We start from the raw sequence: 26,545 nt of genomic DNA, 5'->3' as shown, positions 1-26,545 counted from the left end.
TTGGATTAAAAAACCTTTCAGAAATAAATAAAAAATCATTGACGACAATTACATGACCCATAATGACCTATAGATTTGGCAATATCAGGACAATGACCAAGAGATTCTTGAGCTGAGAGTATACAAAATGCGATAATGTAAGCAGAAAAGGTAGGGGGATCCATTCACCTTATTTGATCATATAAGACACAGGGAAATACATTTCATAGTTCAACAGAGCACCCATCCCCCCCCCCCAAAAAAAAATAAGGCTGACCCTTCTCGATTGGAATCCTGTAAACATACCTGTAAAATCTTCTAAAATAAAAAGCAAATGAATTATTTTGCTGATTGAAAGGGTCGTACAGCACTACAACTGGACCACACTTATGAGGTGTAGTTTTGGCCCCAGAAAGACAATCATGGTCAATTTTCAACTTCCTATCTCAATCAAAATAAAGAAAAGGGAACTTGAAAAGGCTATATTTGTCAAAACAATAAAGAAATAAGGCATTAAAACTATGGAAAAACAAAAATATAAAAGGCAATTTCAAATTCAGAAAATAGCAATAAAAAGATATAGTCGGAGTTGTCAACTAAAGGAGGTCACCAACTTAAAACACTGGAACACTTATAGTGCTATCATTTCTCTCTCGCTTGGCCGTCAAAGATGGAAAGCTGGCATCAGATGATCGCTTTCTTATCTTAGCATCACCCTAAAAAAAGGAAAGAAAATTACATTTACATACATAAATATATAAACTACCCAATGTCTTGCAGAGGTCGCTAAACATTCTGAAAATAAAAAGTAATTGAAAATTGAAGACACTTTGAATAACAAATAAAATAAACATGAAAACCATGTCTACAAGAGTTGGGAATAGTGGATGAGAATGCCCCTCCCCTTCGCTTTGAAAAGACTTGGACAAACTTAAAATTCCAATAAAGAAGTTCTGTATATAAGATACCAGTGCTACAACCCAGTGGTGGGTCCAAGAGGGCAAGGGGCGCCCCCTCTAACGTAGTCTAAAGTAGTGTAATTTACTTAATAACTAAGAAATTCTAACTGTCTTTATAAAAAGAAGGAAAGATTAAAGAAGAAACGAAAAAGACGAAGAATCAATTTCAGCCAAATAGGAAGAGTTGATTGCCAAAAATGGGAGATGCCTGTGGAACTGGAAAGGCTTCTAAAAGAACAGGGTCAGGTCTGGATTAAACACTAGTTAGAAGAATTTAATACAGTGGTTTCTGATATGTAGAGGCAATGGACTTTAGTGGCCAGAGTCTTCACTTTGCTTGGTGAGTCGACTTATAATAACAGTAATTACTTCATCGTGACAAATTCCAGTAATTAAGGTGAAAATAATACCCTACAATTTCCGGGCTTTTACTGTAAAGTATGGTTTAGCCCAAAACTAAAGAACGCATTGTATTTTTTTCTTCCAAACGCGTTAAAAAGAAAAATTGACATGTCTACTAGCTCTTCCATGACTAGTCACATATGCAAAGGTGTATTTACTTTATAAGAGCTGGGAAGACCAAAAATATTTGACAAAACTGGTTTTTTCTACATCACGAGCGGAAAAATTTCAAATTCAACCTCTTGTTTTAGTCAATATAAAAATAATTAGTATTTTTGAATAAAAGATCTAAAGCCGAAGTTGTCTGTTATGACAAAACAAAGTGAGAAATCAAAACAAAAGGACCATTACCACTAATTTTTCTATTAAGCTTATCAGCCAAACCAGCCTTTGAAAGATAGAAATCATGATCAAAAGTTTTTATAGCCATATTCTTAATAGGAAAAGCCCTATTGGAAGATTGTTTATTAACAAATTTTCACGATAATTTACGTTTTTTATTAAGTCAAAGCATTTCTGTTTTGTTACGGAATCAAAGGGTTGGAATTTTTAGGAATCAGCTATGTTTTTTTCTTAGACTTTTTTAAGAAGACTTGTAGATTTATTAAGTTTGCATGTATTTTTACTAGAGACAAATAAGAATTGGCAGAAATGGCTAAGTATTGCCCGTCTACTTGATGAGTAAAAGATTTAAGACCAGACCTGGGCTTCCATAACAACACAAACAGAGAAATCTTTGTTTCTGTAAATGGATTATACCCAATACTAAGTCAATCCGCTTTTGAATCTGAATTCAAGTAGGCCTACACATATGACATATTTAACATTTGCTGTTAGCTACTTGATGAGAAATTTTCAGACAAGGTTCAAAGTTTCTAGAACCTTGTTGGAAATTAAAGTACTGCCAACTGCATGGCTAGTTAGTCTATTCAACACAAACTGATTCTCCATACTCAATTTCTTCGCACGATAACAAACGGTCAATTACCTTATATCTGACCAAATTGAAGGTCTATTGCCAGTACCCTGCAAGACCCACCACGCTTCTACTAAAAAAGAAAAGAAAATCACTTACAGCTGGGAGTTTTCCAGAGGTTAGAGTTGTTGCTGACTCTCTATGATGAACATCCCCAGTTGAACTAATGGTCGATGTGGAGGAAGATACCGCCTGCAAAGATTAAATATACTTATTAAAAAGGAACAATAATAATAATGAAAGCTCACTATTGATAAAACGATTTTGATAATGGATTTTGTATGTGTGTAACAGTTCGTGATATGCTTCCGTCATCATTAGTTTTCTTCTTTTTTTTCTCAACAACTGTATTCAATATAACTATTAAAATATTTTATGGATAAATAAAATGGATAAGTCACAAAAAGAATTTTGAAAAAAAATATCGTTAACCATAGAAAAAAGCTTATTGAACTATTTAGAGCTATTTTTACAATATTTTCGGATATGAGATACCTAGCGATGCGTGTTTATTTATTCTTTTTTTCTATTCCCCCGGGCTGATTGTATCGAACCAGTGATACTAGATGATCGGGAGAGGGCTTATTTGATCGAAAATCAAACGTTCTAGTGCTTTTTTTCAAGTGACCAAAAATAGTGACCATCGGAGGGCAGCCAGCCCCCCCCCCCACCACCACCACACTCTTTTACCTAAAATTATCCGATCAAAATTTTTAGATGGCCATTTTGTTCAGCATGGTTGAAGATTTAATAACTATGTCTTTGAGGATGACTTGACCCCCCACATCCCCCTGGGGAAGGGCTGCAAGTTATGAACTTTTCCCATTGCTTACATATAATATTGGCTATTGGGAAATATAAAAATATCTTCTTAGGGGAGGGGCAGGTTCCTGGAGAGGGTTCTTACATGGAAAGATTTTTCCGTGGAGGAGTTTTTACAGGGGAAGGGGATTTTCCAAGGGAGGGGGAGCTGGATTTCCCAGCGTTAATTAAAAGACTATCAAAAATTAAACAAAAAAACACGTTTTTTCAGCTGAAACTAGGGAGCAACATTAAAACTTTCGAAAAAATAGTAATTATTGCGTATATGAAAGAGCTGCCCCCTCTTCAATACCTTGCTATTTCCGCTAAAGGGTTCTCAAATTTGTAAAAAGTTTATTATTCTAATTAAACGGTTCTTATGTATCAGGAGTCATTCTAAAATAATTAAAACAGAAATTCAAACTTTAGCGTAAAGAGCGAGGTACTGAGCAGGGGGCAACCAAATCCCCCATATAAGTAATAATTTCTGTTCGATATAAGTTTTAACGTTGATCCTTGCTTTAATTGAAAAAACTTTTTTTTTAATTGCATTATAGACACAATCTAAGATTCTAAAAGAAGCAGAATATCCACAAATACAAATTACACTTGACGTATTTTTAATACTGATACAGTCTATCTATGCGCATAGATAAGGAAAATATTTAGAAAATCTGGCTATATCGAATTACTAAGATAAAATATTGCTAACAGAAGCATTTCTTTTGGCTAATGAGAATTAAAACAAGCTTATAGTTGTACCTTAGAAATTATTGCACGTTAGACGCTTATTCTCCTAGTCGAACTAGTTAGCACTAAGTGAATATTACAGCTTAGTAATTCCCAGCCCACTTTCCCAAATAGATTTTAAAAAAACAAATTTTATCTAGCTCAAAAAGCAGAATTATGAAGTCAGAAGTGTTGTAGCTTGTCTATACTATTTAGACAGTACTAGACTAGTTGAGTACCTACCAGTTTTTTATGCCTTTGTAGCACGGATATGGGTAGATACTTCACCAACTCTTTCCTCTTCACATATTTCGCATCTATTTTCATCCCTTCTTTGAATTTCTGTTGCTGAGCAGCGGATATATGAACTGCAACAGACAAATGATAATAAATAAAATGGGCACTTTCTGGATGGTAAAAGCTTCAATTACAAATTAAAAATGGAAAAAAAATTCTTGGAGATTTTAATTTGTAATTTGAAAGTGACCATTCGTTTAACTCCCTGGCTTTCAGGGTTCATGATCTTAGACAAAAATTCCCCTAAGACTGAGTAGAAACAAAAATTTAGAGGAGGTGTCTGCAGCACCACCTTTGATTTGGTAAAATTAAAGGAGATAGAAATAAAGCGCAGTTTTAAATAGGAAGCTGTATACAAACTGCTAATCTGAAACCGTCTCCATAAGAGTGCAAACAAGAAAGAAGAAGAAGGATGCTTTGTCATTACCAGAAGATACTCACTCCAGAAAAATTTAGAAAAGCATTAAAGTATGCTACCATGGACTGTTAAAGGTCATTTTTGGATATTGAAAGACCCCAAACGATCAGAACAATTAGACCACCCTTGGACATACATCGATTTTAGAAGGAAACTAAAAACACGACTCGTGTAGAAATAAGTTCATGATCGTTAGAGCTTAAAACAAATGAGCAATGTAGTTGACGGCAGAACCCCAACTAAATTATTAAATCGGGAAACAAAAGACTGACATTTTAAAGGCAGACCACGCAATGACATCAGGTACACCTACCATAAGGATTTGTAAAACATTCACACGCCTTTCAAACTCAACTCGGGAAAATCATCAGAGCAGGCAATCAGTGGAAATATTGATTGCTTCTTCTTGATGTCCAGGTTGCCCCTGTTAAGACAAGCAGGAACGAAGTTTAAAATTAAAGCAATTCTCAATTTAGAAAAAAAAACAGAAAAGAATAAGCAGTATAGGTTTTCCGAACTTAAAACTATCAACAAAACATATATTTATTAGATTTGAACATAGTAAATCTAAAAGATTAGTTGCCCAATGACACCGCTTATTGACATGGGCCTTTTCCTTAAGGAGGATTTTAACAAGTTCTTCATCAGCCATTGCACACCAGTTGAATTTGCAACATGAGCCTGACAGATACGCCCTCTGTTCTGTAGTCCATGAGCCAGAGTAGGTGAAGTACTTTGAATAATCACTTTTTATCTCCTTCTCCTCCTGTCCGTAAGCCTCTTACACAGATTATATGCTTTTACAAGAGAAGGCAGAGGATAAAATCCACCATTGGCAGTTTTATCACTATCTGTTTTTGGTATAAAATCTACTGTTTGTAAATTTGAATTCTAAAACAATACATAATATTCACGTGGAAGCATTTTAAGAAGTTCATTATTTTTTTTAAAAAACGGCCTAATCAAATCACAATTAAAGGAGACTTGCGTTTTAAGCAGTTCTTTCTTCAGTTTTGTAATTTTTTCGACAATTATGCCATTTGACCCAATAAAAATCATTCCCTATCCCTTTTTATGGTTAACCACAATCTTAGCTGAGAATAACTGCAGCACCAGTGTTGTTTTTATCTGAAGAGCATAGGGAGGCGACAGGGAAGTGGGCTCTTTCACCAGTAAAATTAAAACAACAGCATATAGTCAAAGCAAGGAAATATCATCAACTAAATTGATTATTCAAAATCTTTGTCAGGTATGATCATGTGTGGGGGGTTTGACAATGCTGTCCATTATTATTTTTTAACTTTATTCTTTATTTCTTACTGTACATTCACAAATAGTAGTTAAACGGTCTTTAACCTGCAAAAAGGGTCTTAATATGTAGGATATGAACATTTGTAGACGGTGATAATATGTATAGAACACATAAATATGTACAGAATATGTATAAACCACAGGAAAAGAGTAATGGTTAATGTTAAAACAAGCAGAAAAATAATCAAATAGTTTCCTATGTGAAGAAAACAATCAGCCGCAATCAAACAGAAAAAAACATAAGGATAAACATTAATGTGTTCTAGGCAAAACAAGTGTTTTTAAAATCAAGAAGGGTGTTAACCATAACTTGCCATTATAAAATATCATGGATTATAATTTACCGATAGGATATAAAAAAGATGTTGGTTAGATGTTACTAAGAGCTTGTTCGGTGAATTGTTGAATAATGACAGACATAATGAGATAGCTTACCTAGTTCAATGAAATTCTGAATATCAAAGCTCAGATCTATGCTAAGATTTTCAGCTTTCTCAAATTCGAGGCCAATAAACCATATTGTTGTGACTGAATCCCTGAAAAGAAAATGAACTTTTTACTAAAGGTAGCCTACTATCTTCTTCTATCTAAAGTTCTGTCACATAAAAACACCCAAAGAATTGTATTATATTAATGGATATTCATAAAAAACAAAAGCTCAAAAAAAGCCGGTTCACACGATTATATTAATTTTAATTAATGTCTCGCTTGGTTCGCACGCAAACGCGCGAATTTTCGCATTTAACAACGAATATGTAATGATCCCTGGTAAAGGGCGAAAAGCAAGAAAGCTCAGGATATTAAAGTTTTGCTTCGTTTGACATTTGACATTTGACATTTGGAGTGAACACGACCCTCAAGTTTCAAAAATTCATAATATACATATAAAGAAACAAAATATTCCACGTAAAAAGAATATTTCTACGAAACATAATCTACGAAAATTATTGGCTTTAGTCCTACCCTCCCCCGTCATAATAAAAACAAATTGAAATGGTACTTCATACGCTAAGATAAATTCTTCATTGTTAGTAACGTCGCACGTCTCACGGAGTTCCACGTGCACGGACAGTACTAGATTTGAAATTTTCAAAGCCTAATGGTTAATGAAGTTATAGACCTACTTCACTAGCGTTCAATAGAAACATTCACACCTTTAAATAAATTTAAACAAAGGGAAATAGCTTTAAAATGGGACGGCTCAAATAAGAGCCATTTCATCTGAAACAAGGAATATCAAACAGAGACTAAGTGATGTTTTTTTCTTGTCTCAATCGTTGTTTAATTATTTTATTGATTCTTTAATTTTTTTTCTACTTTTTGCTTTTTTATAGATGGCTCTGTGTTTTTTTTGTGTCCAATAAATTACCACAAGTGTACTGCAATCAATTTAGCATTCATCTTTTTTTCTTTTTGCTATTTTTTTCGATTTATATACAAAAAATAAAAGTGACCATTTAAAAAATATTAATCAACGAGTAAGCTTTCAGATTTACTTGAGTTCCATTCTATAAGATACAAAACGGCAATCGAACCCAAAGTATTCGCACACACATAAAAACAGATGCAAACAGAAAGTGCAATACGCACAATATACCTAAATATGAATCAACTAAATAATCAAGGAATTATCCTAAGAAATAAAATTAAAAATTACAGAGAAAACAGAATAGAAAAGATAACTCACTTTTCAGATTCTAGAGGTTCAAATTGCTCGGGACTAATATGTGCCAGTTTGATAACGGAATTTCTGTCAAAGGTTTGAATCAGGGTTCGAATCTTAGATTCAATAAGACCCACCCATTCCAGGAGGTTATCTTGAGTTAAGGCGCTTGCTAACAGCACCACGAAATGCCTAAAAAGAGTATTAACGATTTAAATAGTCTTTATTCTTTCCTGATAGACAAGTTTTTAAGAAAGAAGAAAAACTATTTTAAGGTCTATGTTCCCTTAGAAACACGCTACTTTGCGACAAACCTACTGCTACAATTTGTACCAATAATCTGTATCAAATAATCAAATGTATCAATAATTTGTATCAAATAATCAAAGAAAACAATCTAAAATTGCTTAGAAGGAAGAAATTGTCCTGTTTTCATTTTTTTTATCATGCCTTTTCAAATCTAATCCACAGAAAAGAAAAATGCAGATTGTGTTTCACATATGCAGTACAGCGATCGGATAAAGTTGAATTTCAGCTATAAGAAGAAAGCAATGTAGTCTTACAATGAAACATTAAGACCGAAGTACCGCAGAAAAAACTATACTTTCATGATTTGGACAAGAAACGAAGAAAATCATAATAGAAAGTAGAAATGGCATGTAGTAGAAAAAAAATGCATCAACCAATCAGAAATAACTGTTTTTGACTTTTTGAAAAACAAACAAAGATAGGTTAGCCTAACTAAACAAAGAATAACCTTAAACATTTTATTTATGTCACTAAAACAAGTAATATTTCGATTGTTCAGCATTAAAATGTCCTCCGGGATAAATAAATTTTCTAAGTTTATGCACGCACCCTAAGTTAAGACACGTGAACTGAATGTTTTTCTGTTGGTTCATAATTGACAATAACTTTAATACTGAGCCTTCAGTTACTCCAGTATAATGACATAAGTTTCAATTAACAGCTGACATTAAGCCTAATACGACTTCACTGGCTTTCATATAATATACTTAAGGCTAAAGCTTGTAGCAAAAAGTTAAAAATATGAGGCCGTTTGAGCCCCTCTCCGGCAAAAGGGAAACTATGGAAACAAATGTAGTGCCCATTGGTTTTGAGCTGTAGATACCAATAGGGAAAACCTTATTTAACGTACAAAAACAATAAGCAGAGCTTGTCTAAAGGGATGGATTAAGTAAAAAAAAAAAAAAAAATCCAAACTTGGAAAATCCTAAGAATTATGACTGTCTCCTTATGTAGTAAAAGCAGGACTTCTGCAAGGCCGTACCCAGGATTTTTTTCGGAGGGGTTTTACTCAAAGATTTACGCATACAAAATTTGTTTTTATCCATTTTTGTTACAAAAATTTATGGGGGGGGGGTGGTCAAAACCCCCCCCCTCTGGGGAAGGCCTTGGAATTCTTACATGCTAACAGAACTTTGTTTTCCACTAACAGAACTTTGATTCTTACGAAATCAAAGTAAGGATGGACCCGGTTCAATAGTAAAAGAACCTCTAAAAAACAGAATTTTGATACCAATAGATATGCCAAAGAGTTGGCTTATTATGTTGATTCCAAATATACAAGTTTCGATAAGTTCAGTGTTATCAATCAAAGGCTGCAAGCCTCAAAAAATTAATTTGATTTTAGAAAAAAGGGGGAAGGTTTCAAGCTCCTATCTGCAAAATGTGGAATTTTTGAATTTTTGCCAGAAAAAATATCACGGATGTATTTCTTTTTCAGGGGTAATCGTATTGAACCAGTGTGCCTAACACGTCGAGAGATGGCTCATTCTAACGGATATGAAAATTCTATTGCCTTTTTTAAGTGACCAAAAAATTTTTTAAGAGGCCAACTAGACCCCTCCCACGCCACTTTTTTCCCAAAATTGTCCGATAAAATTTTTAGACAGCTATTTTGTTCAGCATAGTTGAAAGATCCAATAATTATTTCTTTGGAGATAACATGACCCTCCCCCCACAGCCCCTGGGGAAAGATCTGTAAGTTATAAAATTGTCCATTGTTTACGCATAGTATTTGTTATTGGGAAGTATTCTTACATATTTCAGGTGGGGAGGGGAGGATAAATTTTCTTCTGCGAGGATTTTAATTTTTCCGTGGAGGTGGAGCCAGATATCTTGGCGTTATTTAAAAAAAAAATCATAAATCAAATAAAAAAACAAGTTTTCAACTGAAAGTAAAGAGAAAAATTAAAACTTTATTTATCTAGTTAACTCTTAACTAGGTTGTAACTTCTACTACAACAACAATCTTTTAAATGTCTTTGAACCATTTTAAAGATAAAAATAATCATTTTAGGCAATTTTACTTACCTGTATTTGAAGAAAAATGAGGTTGGCTGAAACAAGTTCTCCCACGTTATTCCTGGTCGTCCCATCATTATGTCTTTCGTTAAAGCCAAGGCGTTTGTGAGAGCTTCTTGCATAACAGTGCGAGTGCTTAACGTCACGTTAAATGTTGAATTTTGCTGAGGATAGGCTGGTGTTATTATAGGCATGACGTGACTCCTGTCACCGAGATTAACCTGGAAGAGTTAAGTTATATTAAGGAGGTCAATCCAATTAAATTCAACTCTTGAAAAGGGCACTAGAACTTCTAATTTCTAATCGAATTAACCCTCTTCCAAGTATCTGCAACCATCCCTTCAAAGTGGTCAGAAAAAAGAAAATATGTGTCAAAGTATCATAAGTAAAAAATTGGAGAAAATACAGAAATTTCTTAGGTTTTTAGAGATCAAAGTGCAAGAATATATTTGAAAACTAATATAAAGAAAACTCAGCCGTTGAAATGACCAATAAAGGTATATGAATATGTAAGGACATGAGAAGTTTACCAAATGAAAATCTTCACTTAAATAGGTAGCCTTATTAGAAAATAAACTGGATAGCTGATGATAAAAGAAGTAGAAAGGCCAGGGAATCGTTTTATTTTTCAATTTGAAAAAAAATTGAAGAACAATATGTTCTTAATTAGAAAAACATGATTTGTAAATTAAAACTTACATACTAGAGGTCACGGTAATAGCTATTGGCAAGCAAGGCTAGAAAATAATTGTACTTCAACGAGTTGCAGAGAAAAAATTGTTTTCTACAAAAATTGGGTAGGGACTGTTTTATGTGCAAACCGGATCCTGATGTTATATGTAACCTGATCTTATATGTTTTTATTGACATAAATATCAATAAAAATATATAACAAATATAAATTAATAAAAGTTAAAAAAAACGTCATAGATTAGAGCAGATTGTTTTGGGTTATTATTTTTTCATTTCTACGTGCATTTAATAGACTACAGTTAGCCGTTTCGATTTTGCTTTAGAATGAATAATAATTACTTCTAATATGGAACCAAAAGTTTAATATTGCACTTACTTTAGTCCAGATTAATTGTATGGTTCAATTCCATTTTCATGATAAGTCTGTAATGGGTTTTTCATGATAAGTCCCTTTTATTCTTTGGATTCGTAAAATCGTTCGTAAATACCTTTCATGATAATTGAGGTTATATTTCCGAAATAATTGAAATTTTGAACATATCAAATCCGTTAAATTTTTCCCCACACTTTCTAGAGACCTATTCCAAAAGAAGGATAATAATAACTTATAACAATAATCAATGACTTACCCTAGGATCCCAGACAGGGAAACCTAGATCTGTGTTATCCGGCTGCTTTAGCAGGACGGGCTGTGGCCACGTCCACATGGAAAATACTAAGAAAAATTTGTGGACCAAGGTTGCAGCTGCAGCATTTGGATAGAGTTGACAAGTTCGAGCAACTAGCATAGCCCAAGAAACACCACCCAAATAACCAAGAACGTTGCTGTAAATTCCTTGTCCTGAAAACAAAATTATTTAAGGCTGAAAAATCAAACTTATCTTGGTTTTTTTTTTTTTTAGAAAGGCACCAAATATTGATATCAAAAGCCAAAATTATATATTAAAAAATAAATATTGTCGAGAATTATTCGCAAAAATTCCCCTATCTAGTTAAATATCATATATTTTTTTTAGACGGGGTTCATTTTTTCAAGACTTGGAAACTTAACTCCATATATTTGTTTTTTAACTGGGAATAATTTTAATTGCTCTTAAAGCTAACAATAAATACTATAAAAATAAAAATAAAAGTGCTCCGTCTGTGAGTTAAGTTTGCTATATAAAAACTATTTAATTTTCTAGATTGAACCCTCCCCTTACCTCCCAAACAAAAGATCCTAGATGCACCCTTGTGGGCAATACTATTAATTTTTTCTTTTAAGGGACAGCCTTAAGGGGTTTGCTGGATTGACCCGATTGCAGGTTCTGCGCAATATTGAATCACCACAAGAAATTCATAATGCTTCTATATATCAATTTTTATCATCTTACTGCCTGTATTTATAGAATTTAACAGTTTTCTTCCTTTTAGACAATTGAGGGATTCAACGAAGCCAGCCTGTGCTGTATAAAAGTAAAACAAAAAACTCACTCTTGGCCCACAATTTAACTGCCCTGAGAGCCAATCTAAAAGTTTCTTTGTTTGGAACCAATCTGAGGATCTCGTCTGTGACCCGACAACCATTTAAGCTGCGTACACACTTTGGATCCAAGTTCTTCAAGAGGTTGTCATCTCTTAAGTCCTAGAAACAAAATATTATATAATTAGGAAAAAAATGTTAAGAAAAAAAAACGATGTTTAAGAAAAATTCCTGTCAAATTGGAATTTAACCCCTCAACAGATATACATGGTATTTGGTTGAAAAAAAAATTATTATTTTTGTTTCAAACAGTTCGTGGTAACGAAGTGTAAGTAAGGAGCGACCCAGCTCAATAGTAACCGAAACTCTAAAAAATGGAATTTTGATAACAATAGGTACGTCAAAAGAATCAGAATTTATGTTTATTTGAAATAAATAAGTCTTACCCATCAAAAAATACGAGTCTGAGAATATTTTCTATATTTTCAAAAAAAGGGGGGAGACAACCCCTAAAAGTCATAGAACTTTGATGAAAATCATACAATCAGATTCAGCGTATCAGGGAACCCTACTATAGTTTCAAGTGTCAAGCTTCTATCTAAAAAAATGTGGAATTTTGTATTTTTTTTTTCAGAAGAAAGATCACGGATGCGTGTTTCTTTGTTGTTTTTTTTCCCCAGGGGTGATCGTATCGATCCAGTAGTCCTAGAGTTTTATGAGTGTGCTCATTCGAACGAAAATTAAAGTTCTAGTGCCCTTTTTAAGTGACCAAAAAAATTGCAGGGGAACGTGGCCCCCTCCCTAACTTTTTTTCCGAAGTCACCCAAGTTAAATTCAGGAGGGATTTTTTTCTGGTGTGGGGGGGGGACAGAGGAGAGGGTTATGGGAGAAGGTGTTTCCATGGAGGATGTTTCCTTGGGGGACGAAAAACTTCCATGAAGGGGGCGCCGAATTTCCGAGAATTACTTAATAAAAACGATCAGAAATTAAATAAAAAAACAAGAAAGCAACATTAAAACTTAAAACGAACAGAAATTAGTACGTATATGAGAGGGTTCGTACCCTAGTCAATACCTCGCTCTTTACGCTAAAGTTTTCTTTTAGTACTTTCAAAAGAGCTATCTATTCTAATTAACCGGCTTTTGTGAATCCGGGGTTAGTGATTCGAACAAAATTCGAACTTTAGCGTAAAGAGCGAGGTATTGAGGAGGGGGCGAACTACCTAATATACGTAATAAAAACACACGAATATAGAAGTTCGTTACGTAAGTTAATTCGTAAGCTACGTCAGAACAAAATTTCGAGAAAGCCATTTAGCCAAAAAAGTAAAATTAATATGCAAATTGTGTTTTAATTATTCATGTACGGTGAGCCAAAATCGAAGTTGCATTAATTCGAAAATGTTCAGAAATTAAATAAAAAAAAAGTTTTTTTTTTACCTGAAAGTAAGGAGCGACATTAAAACTTGACACAAACAGAAATTATTCCGTATATGAAAGGGACTGTCTCCTCCTCAACGCCTCGCTCTTTAAGCTAAAGTTTGACTCTGTGTCACAACTTTATTTTTTAAAACAATAAAAAACTTATAGCATAAAGAGCAAGGCGTTGAGGAGGGACAGCCCCTTTCATATACGGAATAATTTCTGTTCGTTTTAAAATTTAATGTCGCTCCTTACTACTAGTTAAAAAAACTTGTTTTTTTGTATTTAATCTCCGAAAGGCATTGTTTCAACTCTTCTGGCTTACAAAAAATGCATAGAAGATGAAGACTGAAATTGTTACTCTATGCAATGAGAGCATAACAGATCTTTTGTTGAAAAAAAAGAATGAAAAGTTTATCATTCTTTCAAAAAGAAAAATCATGTCATATTTAACAGTAAGTCAATCAAGACTTTATTCGCGTTTTTCATTCTGCAGTATAGATTTTTGTTCCACGATTTAAAGGCTGAAATTACTGCAAAACAAGAAAGGCTACAGAAGATAGAGTTTTACATTTTTAAGTCTTGCGGGAACTCAATTTTTATAATTAAGATATAAACAAAACTCGGGGTCTCTCTTCTCAAAATACTAACAAAGTTAAAAGCAGTGATATCCTGAAAATAAATTAAAGATGAAAATTCTACACCTGTGGACACCCCTCTCACATGAAGTTGAGACGTTTAAGATTCACCGTTTTAGTATATATTATTACCATGTCTTACAGGCTCTCGATAAATCTAAACTTTAGTCCTAGGAAAACTTACGATACAAATGATAAAAATGAACCTTACAGTCTTAACAAAACGAAATAGCGAAGGCTGGACATTATTTATTACTTAAAGTAAGCTTTACTCTGTCAAAAACATATTCTAATGTCTTAATCAATAAAAGGCATAACTTAGATCCTTTGACAGACCCAACAAATTAGCTTATACAACGCAGAATTATCCCCCCCTGATATTTTCTCGATTGCACAAATATTAACTAATTCTTGTGAAATACATCAGACCCCCTTTAATTTCTAGTATAGTTATCAAATATACAAAAGAAAGGAAAATGACAACTTACCAAGTCATCAGGAATTTCCTTCAATGCAAGCCTAGCAAAGAGCATATCAACTTCAATACCACTAAATTTCATTTTGATGACAGGGACAAACGCTTCTTCAACAGCTCGGAGCTCAGTTACTTTCGACTGCTCTTTCAACAGCTCAAAAAACGATGTAAAATAGTCAGACCTGTCCATATGTCTAGGTGCAATGCATAGTGCATCTATATCGGCGCCCTTGTTATGCACACCAAGCCTGAAATTCAAGAATATGTATTTCGTGTATACACTTTATCACAGTATCATAATATGTAACTTGTGCATACACAGAATGTCAGAAACTTTTATTTTTTTTAAAAACATTATAGGGACAGAAAGTTTAAATCCTTAGAGAAATTTTAGAGACAGGAGAAAAGTGGCATAATTTTGTCATAATCCGGGGGGGGGCAAAGTTGGAAACAGTTTTCAACAATTTTTAATCCTGACACAAATAGGCTAGTATTTTTTTAATTTTATTTTATACTTATTTTTAAGTTTATTTTTTTCCAAAATCATGTGAAAATGACAGTAAAAACTAAAAAAATCCATTTGGGTCCATAAATGTACTATTTAAGAACATAAAAGTATTATAAAGGTACTTTATTGTATACTATAAATATAAATATGTACTAAAAAACTGATCTGTTTCTTTTGGTACTTGAATTCTATATGTTTATCTTAATTTGGAAAAGAATTTGGAAGACATAAAATTTTGTCGGGGGGGGGGGGGGGCAAACTGTGGTCTCGGGGAACGAGGCATGGGAATGACAGTTACCCCACTGCCCCATAGAAAATTACACCCCTGCAATAAGCGGGAGGGGGGTTCAAGACGATAAAACGAAATCTGTCCTCATGGACAAAGATCTCAGCATTTTCATAAACAATTTACATGTCCGAGATATTTCTAGGGATTTCAAACCAAAGAAACTGCTTCTTCCCCATTTTATATGCCTTTAGGGTACTTCCTTGTTACCTAGTACATACTCGAGAATTTGTATCGCGAGCATGAGACAATAACCAGTTTTCATTGTCTTCATACCAGACAATTAGCTCCGGCTGAGTGGGAAACTAGCTATATTTTAATTAAATTTACTTGGTATTTTGGTCAGGTTAGTTTAGGTTACCTACTTAATATAATACGGTCTGGACGGTCCCTCTTCCACAATTCTTTGTTGTAGTTACATAATTTTGTTACTAAACTATTATATTTTCATCACATTTTCACATATTTCATTATGATTAACCTAATTTCAATTCATGAGTTTGTACTAGCTAACAAGGAAGTACCGCATTTAGTGTTAACAACCTAGTCTAGCACTTGGATACAAAATGAAAGCGAAAGAAGTATTTCAAAACAAACTCCATAAGAAGATTTATAGCCGGAACTTAATTATCCTAAGGTGGAATTTATTTATCATAAATAAAATCTTACCTGTAAGACCCAAAGGTATGAATTTTTCCACCAACATTCTCCACTACTGATGCAGGAACCTTTTTTATATTTTCTGACATGTCTCTAATCCAAACTTTGACCATCTCATTTAGCTTAGAAAGAACTTCAACTCTGTGCCTAAATTCGTCGTCTGACTCAAAACAGCCATGGGTTTTGAGTGTTTCTTCAAGTTCTGTTGTTTTCTGTGTATCAAATGGTTTTGGTCCATCTAGGCTAATTGCTGAAGTCACTCCTAAGGTTTTTGGCTGCTCGTTTTGAACAACAGGTTTGCTGCGTAGAACATTTCCAGATGATGTATGGTGAGAAGAATATGTGTTCAACATCTTTTTCTCTATAAAAACAGATATGATAATAAACAGCTTTAAGATTTTGAAACAAATATTGGAGTAACAATCTAAAAAAAAGCAAAAAAAAAACATAAATCTGGTTTGAGAAAATACTTCATACACGAAAACAATTACACGAAGACGAACTAGGGAGAATATGACTGCCTGAGAATTTAAGTTTAGACTTGAGATCGTTTTTGTAATGTGATTCTTTAGCGTTTCCTGGGGTTTCAAGCTTTACTGCCTATTTTCAATCTTTTAAGATTGTACAGAGTTTTCGATACTTTCTTTTAATATACTTTCTATTATCTTTTTTTTTTAATATACGTAAAATTCACTTTTTTTTTAATCCCCAATAAATTACTATGCAAGTGCGCAACAAGAGTTTTCTATAAACTTAAGCTTTCTAAGAAAAACAAAACTCAAATTTATTTACCTTATCCAAATAAGCTTTCTTTTTATTTTTATTATCTATCCCCTCCCTCTTAGCAAGGGACTAAATGTGATAACCCATACTAAGTTGCCCTAATAATTTTCCGATCATCAAAAACAAGAAAGTCCTTAAAGAGCACTTACGGTATGAAAGCGGAAGAGCCAATTGTTTAACCAAGTCAATTGTTTTTGTAAGAAAAGGAATCAATTTTCAGAATTCAATTCTTACTCTTAGTTTAACTCAACATAGGTCATTATTTATCTATCTACAGGAGACCGAAACTGGAACCCGATTTAGGGTGTAGAGTAAATACTCTCAAGGGCATTCTTATGCCCTAGCTATAGTGCGACAATCTTGATAAAGCTTACCGTATTTTGGAGTTAAAAAACAAACAAAGTTTTAAATATATATACAGCGTCGTGCCCTACAAGAGTCAGTTTCGTCTTGGATTTTGCTGATATTTTGTCAAGCTAAAAACATAAGTCTAATTTTCTTTTATTCTTTTCTTTAATTTTTAAAATATAATCCTAGTTAAGGGGTAAGATTCTAATTTTACTAAAGTCTATATTGATCATCGTGTGTCTATTCCATTGATTGTATCCTATAAGGTCTTATCATATTAGGAATTTTGCTTGTTTTTCTTTCATAATAATGAAACTTAACTTTTAGCTTAAACCTGAAGGGGAATTTATTCAAGATACCAGAATTTGTGAATTAAAAATATTGATCTTTTATTAAATCAATGAATAATTAACAAATAATTCTAAATAAATTACAAATAAATGGCTCAAATCGAATAGTAAAATTAATACTAATTAATAAGAATATTAGTAAAATAGTAACCAGGGGCGGATCCAGGATTTTTTAGGGGGAGGGGGAAAAATAGGTTGATCCAATATACTTGCGTCAGGAGCAAGTTTAATTAACGCAAACTTTCTTTAATTAAGTAAATTAAACTATAGAATAAAATTTCAAAATAGGGATAACAATCCTTTTTAATGGACAGTGTATAAAAATGTAAATTTCTATACACTGTCTATTAAAAAGGATTTTATCAGTATTTTGAACTTTTATTTCATCTTCATGGAAAGGCAGTGTGGTCTCCGACATTATCTAAATTACACTACTTTAGGCTACGTTGGGGGAGGGGGGCGTGCTCCTGTCCCCCACCTCTGGATCCGCCACTGATAGTAACCATTCTTTTTTATAGCAAAACTCTTGGTTTTTTATACCAGTATAGAATCATATTTTTGTAACACTCACTGCTTGAAACATGATAAGTCTAAAGATGTCATGATCAGTCTGGTGGCTAGGTTTTACCACCCCTCCTTCCCCAGTGATTACCCCCTTGGAAAATACCCCCTCCCCTTGGAAAATACCCTCCGTGGAAAAAGATACTTTCCAAATTTGGGAATTTTATTTGAGTTTTATTTCATGACCGCTATTCTGGTATCTGCCCCCCCCTGGAAAATTTTCTGCGGGTGCCCTTGAATGACGCACGACTCTTTCCACTTTCAAAAGTTTCAGAAAATTAAAATGCAGGCAAAGCACTCTGCATTACACGTTGGGTGAAATAGTCTATTACCTCGAAGAACTGATGTTTACCGGACTCTGATAGCACTCTAAAATGCTACTAGATGAACTATGGTGACGAAGGGAGGAAGATGGGGGTTTAAAATATGATGAAACTAATCAAATGGAAGAATCCCAGATGTCCTGAATAGATGCGCAAATTTTTTTTTTTGGTCAAATTTATAAAGTATTATCATTTCTTTATTCAAAGCATTTGGAGATTAAAAAAAAAAAAATTAAAAATTAAATTTGAAACCTAAAATAAGACAGGGAAACTATGGGCTGATGAAAAAATGCTTAATGACTTTTTAAATATCTTTAAATTAAAACAACACGGAGGGTATAGCAAAGCAATATTTCTCGATTTCAAAGAAAGTGTTTTCTGCGGTAAGCAGGAGAGTAGTAAAGTTCTAAATAGGGTTAATTTAGGAAAACTTAGGGTACGGGGATCCAATCCTTCAATATTTGAGGAAAAGTGTAAAATATAAATGAATGCGCATTGTCAGTTTAATATAAATATACTGATATTTAGTAATCAAAATGTTAATATTATTTGATTTATTATAGTTATAAAAGTCAAAACATTTATATTTTTTCAGTAAATTGCAAATTTTGTTCTGGCCTTGGGAAGGCATAGGGGTTTTGCGCCCAACTTGTGTTAATTTCTGCTCGTTATGAGTTTGACTCGGTTATTTATGTTAATTTCTGTTCGTTTTGGGTTTGATTTGTTTATCGATGCTGATTTGTGGTAGTTTCACGCTTGGTAGATTATTTGATTTTATTTTTGCTCATTTGTTTAATGGAGTTCTTTACTTTTCTTTGAAAAACTTATTTTTGTAGAAAAAGTTTTTGAAATGAATATCTGTTCGTTTTATATTGACATAGTCTTTTCAGGGAAAAAGAAAATAATACTTTAAATCTTTTCGTTTTTTAAGACTTTTGTTTGGCCTGCTATTTGTATGCTGGAGCAAAATTTTCAGAGATTTTAAAAACATACACCTTTTTAAAAATCTAGACACAAATAGTACTGTTTAATTTAGTTTCATACCTCCTCTATTTGACCTGAAATGGAAAACTTGATACCATTTGCAAAAAAATCTGTTTACTTTCTTTTGATAGCTTGGATACACTTACGCTATTTTGATTTGGTTAAATTTTAAGAGCAGAATTGGGAGTGTTGGAGGGTGGGAGTGGAAGAGGGATTAGATGCCCTCAAATCACTTTCGACTATTAAAAAGGGCGTCAGCCCTTTCTTCTTTCAATCGAATGAGCCGTTTTCGAAGTTCCCACGACAACTACGACAACTAGTTCAATACAAAGTGCCCTGGTCTAAACAACAACAACAAAAAATAATACATTATACCCTCTTCGATCTTTACTATAAAAATGTCAAGCCTTCCAACCACTTTTGACTATTAAAAAGGACACTAGGCCTTTCGATTTCCAATCAAATGAGCCATTTTGGAAACGACAGCGCTTTCTATAAACACCTTATATGCCCCCAGGGCATAAATTACAACCCTTACCCTAAGGTCTGTTAGGGTGGTTGTCATCCTCTGAGACCGAATTTCCAGAAATTTCAACAACGTTAAACAACATGGCTATCTAAAAATTTTGATTAGATGTGTTTGAGGAAATGGTGGGCGTAAGAGGGGTGTTAGTCGCCTTCCAATCACTGTCGACTATTAAAAAGGGCACAAGCCACTCCAATTTCCAATTGAATGAGCGCTTTTCGAAGATTCTATGACAACTTCTTCGATACAAAGTGCCCTGCTCTAAAGGAAAAATTAATAAATAATACATTGTGCCAACATCGTTCTTATATACCCTAGGGCATAACTTTAAACACTTGCCCTGAGGGTTGTGGGGGAGTTTCGTCCTCTTATCTTAGTTCTCGTTTCTTGTCTCGCTTTCGAATGTCCCCATTCATTATTTAGGAAGCGCGTTCCCGCTGCCTATGATTTGTACAACAAATTTCTATATAAACCTTTTATGCCCCCAGGGCATAAATTACAACCCTTGCCCTAAGGTCTGTTAGGGTGGTTGTCATCCTCTAAGACCTAATTTCCAGAACGTTCAACTACGTTAAACAAAATGGATATCTCAAAATTTTGATTGTATGTGTTTTGGAAAATGGTGGGCGTGAGAGGAGCGTTAGTCGCAATCCAATCTCGCTACTTTCTTTGAATATACTTTACTTGAAGTTGATATGTAGTTGAAATGGAATATTAGTGATATTTAAAGGTAATACTACTGTTTTTCTTGTACTGTAGAAAAATATTACAGACTTTATTTCCAAATTATAATAGGGATCCATAATTACTACGGAATATACCAAACTTTTAAATATGATTGACCAGAAATTTTTATTTCACTTTTTCTTTGAGAACGTTAACAATTATTGAGCGAAAATTATTAAAAGGTGAAGTGCAAGTTTCGTAAGGAAATAATGACAGATAAATTTTCAAACAAAAGTAAATATGTCATACATTATTTTGATTAGGATCTTATGAATATTGTATCAAGAATGTTTAATTTTTTTCAACAGAAACTTTAGGAAAACAACCTAAACTTAAGCAAATGTGTAAATGCATCAGTAAATCTAATTAAAAAGTGTGAAAATGTTTAAAATTTTTGAATTTTTATCATTAATTTTGAGGGTGGGAAAAAAATTGTTTTGGATGTTTTAATGGAAACAAAGAGTGTACACTATTAAGTAAGTTATCCAGACGAATAAGCAAATGGGTTGTCAGAAAAAAAATTCAATAGCTTGGAGAATATCCATTTTTGAAATACAAAATTTTCGAAAATGCCACTTGGCAAGAGAAAGTTGGAATTCGACAGAACTGTCATCGACACCTTTTGTTCCTCGATAATGACACACAACTCTTTCCACTTTCAAAAGTTTCAAAAAATCAAATTTTGAAGGATAAAAGGGAGGCAAAGCGGAAAGCAGAGGCATACTCTGAATTAAACGTTGGGCGACACAGTCTATTACCTCGACGGACTGATGTTTACCGGACTCTGATAGCACTCTAAAATTCTATCAGTAAAGCACTAGATGAACTATGGCGACGAAGGGAGGAAGATGGGGGTTTAAAATCTGATGAAGCTAATCAAATGAAAGAATTTCAGATGTTCTGAATAGATGCGCAACTGATTATTTGTGGTCATCGTCATAAGATCATTAACATTGCTTTATTCCAAAGCACGTGGAGATTTAAAAAAAAATGAAAAAGTAAATATGCTACCTACAATGCGAAAGGGAAACTAAGGGTTAAGAAAAAAAGGCATAATGATTTTTCAAATATATTTGAATTAAAACAACAGGGAGGGGATAGCAAACCAATATTTCTAGAACTTTCAAAGAATATGTTTTCTGCGTTGAAGAGGAGAGTAGTAAAGCTCTAAAGAGGGACAGCTTAGAAAAACTTAGGGGATGTGGATGTCATCCATTAATATTTAAGGAACAGGGCACTTCATTTATTTTTCTACAACGGGACTAAAAACAGATTGTGTTTTTGAATGAAACCTATAAAGGACTTTTTTGAAATATAGCTGGGGAATTGCCCTGCTCCAATTGACGCGCATGCTCGATAAACATAGTCCAATTACTCAGTGTTGAGCACCATTGTGTTGACCTGAGAATCAGGTTCTGCTAGAGGCGTAAATGTATTGCTTGATTTCGAAAGGGATCCACAGTTTTGGAGGAGGAAGTAACTAGGGGATAAGTTCTATTTAGCCATAACATGTATTCAACGACTACAATTTTACATAGATTATTACAAGTTTTGGAGGAGGAGGAAAGACCTTTTTACAAGATTATTGCAAGTTTTGGAGTAGGAGGAAAGATTATTTTGCTAGGACACTTAGGGCTCAAGGAATGTTTAAACAACAATCTTTCCCGTCCCTTTCTGGATTATTAACTGTAACCTTAGACAGTCTACTAAACAGACATTTTAGAGAGTGTACTAAATAAGTAAACAAAACTTACTCATGATTTAAAATCAAATCGCTTGCTTTTTCACAAACAAGGTGACTTTGACACTAAAAACCGATGCTGAATAGGAAGTAAATTATAGGATGACTTTCTTAACCTGGTCTGACAGATACAAAATATAAACCAAAACTGTCTTTTAATATATGAAGACACAACAATTACCCCAATTTAAAGCAGAAATTGAATTAGCATAAACTTTCATTTCCCTACCTGGTAATAGAGGTCAATCAAAAATTCAGGTCACCTTGGTCAAAATTATCCGGAATCATTGAATTTAAATAGGGTCTAATTACCATGATATGGTTAATTCTGTAAGCTTGATATTGCAATTACGAGCATCACAGAACTTATTGCATAATTAGCATAAAGAAACTGATCAAATAACGCATCATAAGCATGATTTTAAATAAAAAAAAAACGGAAGAATTGTTTGAAAAATTTTGGGAATCCCGACAAAAATATAAAAGATTATTCTAAGAAAAGGCAGTTTAGGTGAAAAATATAAAAAATTATGGCATGGATCTAAAAATAGCGAGAATTTAGGGGCGGAGTCCTGGATTCGTAATAGTGGCAGATACAGAATGACAGTTGGGTTGGAAGGCAGCAACAGAAATTTTACTCCGCTATCATTGTATTTTGTCCTTCCAGACCTCTTAATGCAACTTTGTAACATCTTGGGGAGAGGATGTGGAACAAGTGCCCGAAAAACTACTCCCTGCTGTCTTTCCTGACCCGGGGGTTGTTCCTGTTCACTGTCATATAAAAATAACAACATTATATGAATTATTGGGGATTCCACTTGGAAATAGAAAAAAGTTCAACTACTTCTCGCGTATGTTAAATATTGGCCAAAATCTTCATTTTTTGCTATTTATTACCAAGACCATGATTGTACCATGCTATATCAGACTCTGAAACAAATTCAGGATCGCGAATTTAAGATCTGTAGATATTAATCTGATCACGATAAGCCTGACGCTTTTTTTGTGTTAAATTAAATTCATTAATTATATCGTGTTAATGAGGCACCTAGGGATTACATTGCGCCTTTTCTATTCTTTCCATTCTTGCGATGCTAGACCTTAGTTCCTTGCTAATACCCTCGATTCATTTTGCATTAACGTCTACTGCAGAAAATACCTTACTAATCAAACAGTTCGTGGTAACGAACTGTAAGTAAGGAGCGACCCGGCTCAATGGTAACCGAAACTCTAAAAAACGGAATTTTGGTACCAATAGATACATCAAAAGAATTAGATTTAAATTCTGATTTCAAAAATATAAGTTTCATCAAGTTTAATTATACCCATCAAAATTTACGCGCCTGAGAAAATTTGGCTGATTTTCGAAAAAAGGGGGAAAGACTCCCTAAAAGTTATAGAACCTTAATGAAATTCACACCATCATATTCAGCGTTAATTTGTAAATTACGTCAGAACCAAATTTAGAGACAGCCATTTAGCAAAAGAAAAGTAAAATTTTTATGCAAATTTTGTTTACTTATTCAATGACGGCGAGCCAAAATAAAAGCTGCATTAACTAAAAAACGATCAGAAATTAAATAAAAAAGACAAGTTTTTTAAACTGAAAGTAAGGAACAACATTAAAACTTAAAACAAACAGAGATTATTCCGTATATGAAAGGGGCTGTCCCATCCTCAACGCCTCGCTCTTTACGCTAAAGTTTGACTCTGTCTCACAACTTTATTTTTTAAAACAATAAAAAACTTTAGCATAAAGAGCGAGGCGTTGAGGAGGGGACAGCCCCTTTCATATAGGAAATAATTTCTGTTTGTTTTAAGTTTTAATGTCGCTCCTTACTTTCAGTTTAAAAAACTTGTTTTTTTTTATTTAATTTGACCAGAAAGACTTGCAGCCAGGCTTTAAAAATCTTTCCTTAGATTATCAACTTTGAGAGACATTGGATTAAGAGAGTTTAACTTTTTTTAAACTATAAACATATTCTCATTGCGAAGATAGCTTTCTTGTTTTTGTTTGGGAGGGGGGGGAGGTATTTCTCCATGGAGGTACGACTAGATTTCCTGGCATTACTTATAAAACGATCAGAAATAAAATTTAAAAAAACAAGTTTTTTTCAACTGAAAGTAAGGAACAACATTAAAACTTGAAAAGAAACTGCTAGGCATATTAAGGGGGTTGCCCCATCCTCAACACCTTGCTTTTTACACTAAAGTTTGAATTTTGTCCCAACTCTTTAAGAAACACCCCTGAAACGTAAGGTTGTTCAGTTAGAAGAACAAGAAGCTATAAACTTTTAACATAAAAAGCGAGTTGTTGAGGAGGGGGCAACCTCCTTCATATATTTAATTATTTCTGATATTGTTAACTTTTAATTCTGCTCCTTACTTTCTATTGAAAAAAGGTGTATTTTTAGTTTGATTTTATAAATGATAATGTATTCTTAGGCAGAAGTGTTTTATTTACCTATGGAGGGGGGGGGTCTAAGAATGTATTCCATGCTAAAGTCATGTTATGTTTATTTAAGAAATATAATTCCTTATATTTTACGCATGAGCGGTCTTATAGACATGCGGATAATTACAGTATATTAACGCATCTTAATCTGAAGGATAGTATGTACCCCCAGATGGATTGAAACCAGGTAAGTGTTCTATCATTAAATTCGATTATTGGCAGTTCATTTTTTTTTCACATTATTGATTACTCATCAGAGCTATGATACAAAAGAAGTGAAGCTTCATACGGGTTTAGCAAATGTAAAACTTTTTTTTTACACTTGGGTAAATAGTTTTTGGTCCATTTCCAGGTCACCTGACACCCTTCCAGCACCAAAGAAAAATGTATGATCCTCTTAGCTCAGGGGCAATAACATCTTTTCACAGGGGCGGATCCGGGATTTTTTTTTTTTTGGGGGGGGGGGCAAAATAGGTTGATCCGATAAACTTGCGTTAGGAGCAAGTTTAACTAACGCAAACTTGAGTCAATTAAGTAAATTACACTACTTTAGACTACTCCAGGGGGCGCTCGCCCCCCTGGACCTGCCACTGTCTTGTCATCCTATTCCAGGCATGTATCACCCAGCAGCATATTCCTGAAGCAGTAGATGAAGGTCTTGTAGCGTGTTTTCTGAAGGGAAATAAATGAATTCTTAAGAGATCTGAAAGATTGTTCTCAAAACGCGTTTTGCTAGAAGTCAGTAAACTTTATGGTTATGAGGCGCAGTTAGGAAATTGGGGAAAAGATAGCAGAAAAAATGGCTGACAAGGAAACATAGTTTTCATTGCCTATAACTTCAATTTATGGTCAATTTGTTGAATTATAAGCGTCAATTAAGTTTATTTTTTTTCAGTAGATTTTTGTTAGGGCCATATCCTGTTTTTTAGGGGTATTTTACCAAACAATTTTTTTCTGTTCGGATTTTTTTTAGGGGGGGGGGGTAAATCCCTATCCCTGGATACGATCTTGTAAGTAGTTTTATTTTAATTTCAGTTGTTAATTTCATAAATAAATACTTCGTCCAATTTGAGTTCAGTCAGCTCAATTTGCTATTTTTGTATTTTAATTGAAAAAAAAATTAAATAAATCACCCCCGTACTTTTTCGTCTTTAAATATTTCTGCCATTTGAGAGTCCCTTATTGGGAATTCCAAGTTAAATTGCAATTGATTCTGGCTTGCTATTTTAATTTTAGCCACAGTTTTTAACAATTTTTGGTACTTGTGTCTTATAGTCACCACACTCAAGTTCTGTCGAGGAGTTAAGTTTGGTTGATGATGGTGAAAAAACAAAAACAAAATATGATGAAAATATAATACTTTATCATCAAAATTATGAAAACTACAACTTAGAAATATGCGCCCAGAACGCAGAAATGCTACTAACAATCGTGTTGAAATGAGCTCTGCCGTACTGCCGACCGTCACATGTACTCTGCTAGCTATGATTGTAAATAATGGCGGGATGTACCTCGGTGTCTTTTATTCCTCCACTTTTTTCGCCCCATGGTCTGTTATTTCACTAACATTGAGTTTGGCAATTTTCTGTCGAATGAGCCCTCTCGCCATCCTACGACAACTGGTTCGATACGATTACCTGTGGAAAAAAAGAAGACAGCCGCTCACGGAAAAGTAATTTTCCTTACTGTTCAGGGTGAAAATGAGAAGGTGATTCCCCTGTCCCTTCCCTCCAAATCACGCC

General features: G+C 33.7%; 1 protein-coding gene across 1 annotated transcript; it reads right to left on the bottom strand.

The window, feature by feature from the left end:
- Positions 1–477: 477 nt before the first annotated feature.
- LOC148950800 (poly(A) polymerase type 3-like) lies at positions 478–22,443 on the bottom strand. Its single transcript, XM_089090013.1, has 11 exons — positions 22,362–22,443; positions 16,016–16,367; positions 14,566–14,800; positions 12,030–12,180; positions 11,186–11,397; positions 9,873–10,084; positions 7,560–7,727; positions 6,308–6,408; positions 4,090–4,214; positions 2,416–2,508; positions 478–695 (listed from the first exon to the last, which is right to left on the bottom strand). The coding sequence occupies exons 1-11, from the start codon at positions 22,363–22,365 to the stop codon at positions 594–596; spliced, it is 1,755 nt and encodes a 584-aa protein (XP_088946139.1). The 5' UTR covers positions 22,366–22,443; the 3' UTR covers positions 478–593.
- Positions 22,444–26,545: the final 4,102 nt, after the last annotated feature.

This window comes from Artemia sp. Qi Xiang Cuo, chromosome 6, assembly GCF_049724085.1.
Source record: "Artemia sp. Qi Xiang Cuo chromosome 6, ASM4972408v1, whole genome shotgun sequence".
In the NCBI taxonomy this organism is placed as follows: domain Eukaryota; kingdom Metazoa; phylum Arthropoda; class Branchiopoda; order Anostraca; family Artemiidae; genus Artemia; species Artemia sp. Qi Xiang Cuo.
Note: the sequence above shows the minus strand (reverse complement) of the source record. Positions and strands in the feature narration are given on the sequence as shown.